Source organism: Labrus mixtus, chromosome 14 (genome assembly GCF_963584025.1).
Source record: "Labrus mixtus chromosome 14, fLabMix1.1, whole genome shotgun sequence".
In the NCBI taxonomy this organism is placed as follows: domain Eukaryota; kingdom Metazoa; phylum Chordata; class Actinopteri; order Labriformes; family Labridae; genus Labrus; species Labrus mixtus.
Window position 1 is genome coordinate 16304818 of NC_083625.1, and position 8269 is coordinate 16313086.

The following is an 8269-nucleotide window of genomic DNA, read 5'->3' on the forward strand; positions in this document are numbered from 1 at the left end:
CCTGCTAAAGGTGCCCACTCATCTTCGAAGTAAAATTGAGAACACTGTATGGTTACATAAATAAAGCTTGCTGACTAATCCAGTGGCTTAGAATATGTCTGAACGAAACCCAATGATGGTTGGAAACAAATTCTTGAGGAATCATGGATGAAACACCTACTCACTATCGGGGCCATGTGATGTTTATTATCTGATCACAATGAAAACATTGACAACACAAATGGATCGTGTGGGCATGTCCTACAGCGTGCAGTCTTTGCTGTCTTTGAGCTGATGGAGAGGTCAGAGTAAAGACAGCTGGTGTTATGAGGTATGATAATTAACCAAGCATCTTACACAACACATCAGACCAGAGGGATGTTAGATGTTAGGAAAATAAGACTCAGCCATCCACACTCTCAGTGAGTTTCAATTAAAACACAACCGTTTTCTCTCCTCGTTCTGCTCCTTATTAGTTTGAAATATGAGTACCAAATGTTTGCGCTTTCTGAGTTGTTCTTATTTCAGAGCACCACTCACCGTTGACAGGCAGTATTGAGCAATACAGATAGTTTTGCTTCTATTGCCCATGCTTTGCGATATCTTTTTTTTTTTTACTTTTCTGCTGTCAACATAAAACAGAGATAAATAAAAAAAAATAATCACATCCGGCAGAGTTACTATGTCCCTGGCTAGATACGACTGAAGGTGGGATTTTTTGTTGCTGTTTCGGTGAGCAACACTTTGCACTTAAACAAATCACATCTCTGAAAACGCTGATGTCACTTTCACATCCAGTAACTTTGAAAGTTCCATCTCTATTAGCACTGCATGAGGAATCCTGCTTTTTGATGAGGAAGCCTCCAGTCACATGACGCATGACTATGAGCGATAAGGAAACCCTCGTTTGTGTCACTTCCAAATTTGGAATCGGTGGCAAGTGGGTCAAACGGCTTCATGAGCGATCACTTTAGATGACGCAGAGGAAGTCTCCAGATTGTGTGTTCATGTACTTTGGAGGAATTATTCAGGTTTCAGTCAATATTTATTACTCATGTTTGACAGCCATCAGACATGAGGATCAAAAACTCCAGCAAGATCTTTTAATTAAGTATCAACAACATTTAAGACATAAATTAGTAAAAAGCACCTCTCTAATGATTTTTGACAACCGCTTTACTAGGCCAAAAAAGTACACAAACGGATTAATAGGATGTAACATTGTGTAGCAATGTTGTGTAGCAGACATCCAAAATACTAATAAAATTCAAATCAACCGTGAATACAGATGTGTGCCTATAAATATGTACAAAAGTATAGACACTTTTTTTTGTTGGTGTTTCAGTTCAATGTAAGGCCCTCAGTCCTTTGAGCCAGTGCATATCGACTCCGTATGGCGTTGCTTGGCGTTTGTGTCCATTGCTGCCAGTCCCAGGTCACTCCAGACCCAGGATGTAGTTGATGCCTTGAACAAATCCAATAATGACGGGCTGCCAGGCAACCAGGTAGCGAAGCCAGTCTAAAAGTTGTCCATACATGACATGTGGCCTCTCCCAGCTACAAACATATGGGTCAAGGAAAACACAACGGTTTAATAAAAAATTAAAAAAATGAGTGAAAAAAGGTGCTCATAAAAATCATTTATAACATTATTACCTGCTGTTATAAGAACAAGAGGAGGTAGTTTCTTTAAAGGTGATTATGTAATTAAGAGTATCAGTGTGTAAAGGTTAACCACAAGTAGGAACAGGAACTTGATATACAACCTATAAATAATGTGGTTCCAAATAGTCTGCATAGGGCTCTGAACATAAAAAGCACCTAAACTTCCACTTAGTTACATGATAACGTGCGTCTCCAGTAACCAGGCATGACTGGGTTTATGTTGCTTTGAGGTCATCAGTTAAAATGGCCAGATTTATATTCATGCACTTTACCAATTTAATCTCTGATATCATTTTTATATTGCATGAAAATAAAACATTTTCTAAATAATGTACAAAGGGGAAAAGAAAAAGCATGTGGAGCTCACATGTGTGAGAATGACAGAATAGAAAGGATACGGGTTACTGAACATCCTCTTCAGATCCACCTTCTCTTTGCAGTACGGGCACATCTGCTTCTTTCCCACGATGCACCATCCTCTGATGCAGAACTCGTGGAACCTGGGTGTGAGTTAAGGCTCGACACAGCGTTGTTTGATCAGCAGTTCAAATCAACACAAATGTTATTACTTTAAAAAGACGGTTTGTTTGCACTGCGGACCATCTGGTTCAATAAACAGCTAATTTATCAAACAATGTGTCACAGTAAAAATCAGCTTATATGTACACAAAGTTACAATGAGACAACCACATCATCTCATGAGGACAAAAGGAACCTTCTAATTCATCAATATAAATCTAATAATAATAAGCATATATTATAATATCAACCCCAACATTTTGAAGGTTTTAAAGGACAAAATCAAACTCCAGTAAGGAAATGTTAGCAGATATTGTTTTTTTTAAACAGGGCAAGGCTATAATAGTTTGTGATTTTACTTTTTGTTTTCAATTTAATTGAATGTTGGTTTGTTAGTTTGCATTACATTTTATCTGTTTTTTTAATGGGATGCTTGTCAACGTTCTGATCTGTAAAATGGATGAATCAGTGTTGACCATCCAAACAAAACATTAACAGGATGTTATTTTTCATTAGTATAAGAGCAGTTACTTCGTTAGTGTTTGTTAATTATTAGAACCATGGGGCAAGGGAAACCTTAAAAAGGTGTTAACATTTTGTATTTGCATTATTCATTTCTTATCAAATTAACAAGTATTAGTAAATAGAATTCAACAGATGTAAAAAAAAGTTACGGTGCAGCGACACTCGATATGTAACTTCAACTCCGTAATGAAGAGTTCAAATAGAATAGAAGAATTTATACTTTATTGATCCCGCGAGGGGAAGTTCTAATATACTAAACCTGCAGAAACTGATGCAGTGAAAGGTTTTGTGTGCCTCTAAATGTTATGAGAGTGAAAAGAGAAATATCTAAGCCAATCAGGGTTCTTTCATTATCATTCATGCATGTCATTGTAATGATGTGCAAAAAGATTTCCACTAGATGCAACCACTAGAACAAATTGAAAGAGAAACCCAGCAGACTGAAGTTCACACTAAAAAGGTACATGTGTGCCGTGTGTTATGTACACAGCACAACAATGGAGGAAGTAACAGCTTCACATAAACAGATCTTCATAACATCAACAGTCTGCCGTAAAGGTTAACTTAACTGGCAATTCCCCTTTGGGTCTGTGACGAGTACACCACATGGTTCTTAAACATACCTACGCCTTTGTCTTTTATGTGACACATTCTCTCGTGCAAATACTCACTGCACTTCTGAAAGAGAGTACAGTAGAAGTCTCAAAAGGAAGGATACACATGGTTGCATGATAATCTGTATGTGTTTTCGATAATCCCCTCCTCACTGACATCTACGAGGATAGGCTGACCGCACACGGCACAGATATCGTCAGAGAGGTGCTTTGTTGGCATGCCAGATGCACTGTAGTACTACAAACGAAATAAAGACAGAAAAGAGTTGAAGTTGAGTCACAGCTATTATCTCCAACAGCACAGACACATACAGAGTCTGTAGTCTGTCTACTTACCCCAACGGTTGAAGCCATGAAGTCTGCACACATCTCTGCAAAGTCTCTCCCTAGAACCCCGTAGTACAGCCCGTAGAAAAGGAGTGAAACACCAAAGTCCATTGCATCCTCCGGCTTTATCCTGGACAGAGAAGGCAGGGTGGCTCAGCTGGTGTTTCTTCAACATCTATCAGCTCATGAAACACATGTCTACCTTCAAATACCACAGGATAATCTACTGCATTTTGAAGAACAACGTGAACTTGCCTTAAATATTAGAAAGTAGAGGTTGAGCCAAAACGCAATTCATAAACCAAAAACATTTTAACAAACATTTCCAAGCCTACAAAGGCGGAAAAACCAAGGTTTGCCTCAACTTCAAAGAAGTATTCAAGTAAGGATGTATTTTCAGGTAGGAAGAGGATCAGAAAGTGAATCATGATGAAGACTCACTAAAGTAATGTAAGCACAGCTGATCTTATTTCCAGAGGTTCCTCACCAATACATGAACTGACTTTAGTAATGGCTGCATAACCTGTAAACTCTTTGATGATTTAGAATCCTGAGTGAATTCACTGACTGTTGATTTTGATTTAATCCCAAATTGAGCACAACTGAACTGGGGCAAAAAAATGCCATGTCTTTGTTTTTGTTCTTTTCTACTATTAGTCTATATTTTCGGGTAGAAGAAAAGTTACTATCAAAGCAAAACATTTACTATAAGCAAATAGATACAGAATACCGAGAACATTTATTATTACATTTTGAATCAATGCTATAAAAAGGTGGAGTTTCCCTTTTCAAAATTCTGATTATATTAACAGCTGCCAGAAAATACACAGAGCAGTATTACACACAACTTCAAATCCAGACAAATCAAGCTGCTGTGATTTAGGACTTAGTGACTTTTAGGTGTTTTTTTGGAGTGAGAACCAAAACAGATATAATAAAAGAAAAATAAAGCATCATCTAGTGGCAGCAAAGAGCTACGTGTTTGACAGAGGCCAGGAAAAAACATAACTTTTTTTTTTCTTTCATTTGAGATGGAAATCTTAAATTGCATCCTGATACAGAAGACTCCTCATGTCGACTGTAAACTACTTATTGGAATGTTTTATGTGCACCAGTTAAATAAGAAAATACAATGATATTTGTGTTCATGGTTGAGCTCCATAAACACAACTGAAGTGATGTTGTCATGACAATACATACCTGAATATTAAGTTTATACCGAACAGTGTAAACATAACGACAGCATAGCCAACTATTCCTGTGGCATAGCTGATCTTGTACAGGAGGAGGAACCACTTGTACACCAACCTACAGCATGCAAAGAGAGAGAGTGTGTGTTTGAGTATATGTGAATATTAGAAAATAATTAATCCAAATAAATGTAAAGTGACAGGATATGGTGAAGTTCAAACGGGGGTCATACCTCGGTGTGGTGCAGGCCAGAGGCTTGCGAGTGGCACGGTAGGAGACGTACGCTGTGATGACTGAAAAGATGAACCACGTGCTCAGGAATCTCCACCAGTGAAGTTTAGTGGTAAAGTAGAGAGGAACTACCCACATCTGGAACAGAGTCACTAGCTACAAGACAGCACAGTGTATAAGTTAGAAAATGTGTGTAAAGTAAAAAAATAAAATAATAATACAATTCAAAATCCAACAAAAATATACAAAGAAAAAAGCTTAAGATATTACATTAACATAGAAATGGGGACCAAAAGGAAAGCGCAACATCCCAACGGATACAGAAATGTTAATATAGTCATGTGCTGCCACATACCAGTAGAGAATGAAATAAAAGTGTTACTTGCAAAGTACAAGCCTGTGCGTGTTCATAGTCTCTAATTCCCATCACAGTAAAAACACACCTTAAGCACACAGCTGAATTTATCTGTACCCAAAAACAAACAAGATATTTTCACGATGTGGGTGCATTGCTAACAGTTTGGCCAGTGTGTCTTACATTGTATGACTTTGGATGTCTCTGTTTCCACTGCACAAGGACTAGCTGTGCGACGACAAGGGTGACTATGAGGATGAGCACCATCTCTGCGTGCATGGCCTCGTGGCCTTTATGTTTTGCATGCATTCTTGCGTGCTCCACCCTGTGAACAAAGAGGAACACACTCAGCTAATGTCACATAGCTACATTTTTTGTTAATGTATAAAAGAAGGCTAGGTGTGCCAATACAGGTGTGCTGCACAATTGCCCAGAAGTTGGAGAATTGTACAGTGCACTGGCAAACCTAGTACAAGTTGAATCTTCATAGTGAACACATTTAAAAATTAGACAAGAGTGTTAAAAGTATTATAAAGATACTAACCTCCACTTCTCTTCTGGTGAAAGCTTGGACACATCGAACTTTAAAAAAAAAAAAAAAAAAAAAGAGGAAAAAACAAATAATTATATAAAAGCCAAAATGTTAGCTTCGACATTTTAAGGATAATTACACCAAACGATGTTGAAGAAACACCACTGTAGGGTTGCTGAGCACAGTGCGTGTATATTAACCTTATTAAAAAGTGACAACATTTTAATATTCATTCGTCAAACCCGACCCAGATGAGATTTAGTAGTAACTTTATACAAGTAGTAACAGCAAACTACTCAAGAATGACCTCTCACACAGTTGTCTTTAAACCCCTACATCTTTAATTGCAAACAAATCAGTCTTTAAAAGGATTATTGATTAGAATTCAAATGACTTCAGCTGTGCCTGTGTGGCAAGAAAGCAAATGTATCAAATCTGAGTGAAAACTCAGAGTGCCTAACGTAGATTAAGAAACTATTAGATCACACAAAGTATGTTTAGCAAACAGTCACTCCCAGGTTGTTCGGCTTGTTTAACGACCATTCTGAGGGTTGAAATTAAAAGCTGGCAGCAAGAAAGGGACGCAATGTTTTCTTGTGTCAGAGCATCCTATCTTTAAAAAAGGGAAATGAATGAAGGTCGGAAATGAACTCCTCTGATCATAAATCCTACATTTTAGAACCTATTGCTTTAACAATACATTAGAGTTGAAATTCACGGATCTGAAGAAATTAAATGTCAAATATTCAAATAACCCATCAATAATTCAGAATATTTTTCAAGTTATTATGTGAAACATTTGCAGGATACAGCTTCTTAGATGCAATTTTTACAGCATATTTACAGAAGATGAATAAAAAAGTTGGGGGATTTGAACTTTTGGATCCAAGATTTTAAAAATGTAAAGACTCAACTGTGGGCCCTTGAAAATACTAGGTTTTTCTCATAGTATTTTCCATATATCAATAAATCCTAATAAAAAAAGGCATGCAGATTTGTATACTGAAAAACATTGTACGATGCAGCCCTACTGCACATGCTGCTGACATATCTGTGAGATAGGCGAGTCTCTCCATGCTTGATTGAAACTGATTTTTTTTACTTAGAGGAATAAAAACATCTTTGATTAAACATTTGTCCTCTTTCTTTTTTTACACAAGAGATGACATCGGGTCACTACTGCACAAAGTTATGGTTACATCTGTTAGTCCGATCACTGTCCACTCTTTTATATTTTATATTTTTAAGTTAAGTTTAAGCTTTAAGTTGTATTTAAATTGACACTTTATATTTAGGTTAAAATGTTTTGTCTACCTGCACTCTGTGTGCCTTTGAATTGCCCCCCCTGGGGACAAATAAAGTTTTTTGAATTGAATTGAACCCCTTGTCACTTCCTTTCAAACCAAAGCTTACATCAATAATAACCCAAACATGAGGGTATGTGAGTCTTTTGTAAGCATAAAGACACATCAGATCAGCTACATTTCGCTTTTAACACCTGGTTTAGTCTGGCCTACACCTGCTCGATTCAATCAAGGTTGTGTTTAACCTGAAACTTGAAAGGCCGGAAGTGGTTCGGTCACTTCCCCTGACTTGACACCACTTGTCCCTTTAACACAGATATGACCTTTAACCTGCTCAGCCACATCAGCTGTAATAGTTTTTTTTAAAGCTGCGATAAATCACAGAGTCAGACATTTCTCTTACAAGCAGTGCAAATGACGGATGCTTGGAACTGCACCTACATGAATATTCAAATATATGTTTAAAAAAAAAAAAAGTAACACAGGTGCCACGTCGACCAAATTAAAGCGAATGCAAGATTTGAACATTACCTGGCAAGCTGGCGTTAGCTAGGTTAGCACAGCTAGTCTCTCATAAGGGCGTTTCTCACTACCCCCATTGTAAAAAAAAAAATGCACTCGATGAAATTAATCAGACAATACATGTTATCGTACTCTCCGCCCTCTGTTTGAAAACAAATGCTTTTAACGTGGCTAGCTTCTGACGCTAGGCTACACCCACGAGTTAAAAAGCGAACACACACACTAGAGTTAGTTAACTAGTTTAAATTCACCAGCATCTTTTTGTAATCGTTCAAATAAAAATCAGTGCGTCCCTTTACTCTCACCTGCTGCGGTTCATCATGATGCCCCAGTCCATGGTCGTGCTCCACACCATCAACCTCCACATCGAACACCCCGGCCATCTTCGGAGTTGCTGCCTTACCTTTCCGGGTCCATTACCATTAGCATCACTAGCATTAGCACGTACCTTGCGTCACATCCGGCCTGGACTTGCCTTTTCCTTTTCAAAATAAAGTTGTGGTGT

General features: G+C 37.7%; 1 protein-coding gene across 1 annotated transcript; it reads right to left on the reverse strand.

Moving 5' to 3' along the window:
• Window positions 1-1011: 1011 nt before the first annotated feature.
• On the reverse strand, window positions 1012-8224 carry rnf121 (ring finger protein 121). Its single transcript, XM_061055442.1, has 9 exons — window positions 8070-8224; window positions 5951-5988; window positions 5590-5731; window positions 5053-5207; window positions 4830-4937; window positions 3639-3759; window positions 3407-3540; window positions 2043-2144; window positions 1012-1536 (listed from the first exon to the last, which is right to left on the reverse strand). The coding sequence occupies exons 1-9, from the start codon at window positions 8145-8147 to the stop codon at window positions 1416-1418; spliced, it is 999 nt and encodes a 332-aa protein (XP_060911425.1). The 5' UTR covers window positions 8148-8224; the 3' UTR covers window positions 1012-1415.
• Window positions 8225-8269: the final 45 nt, after the last annotated feature.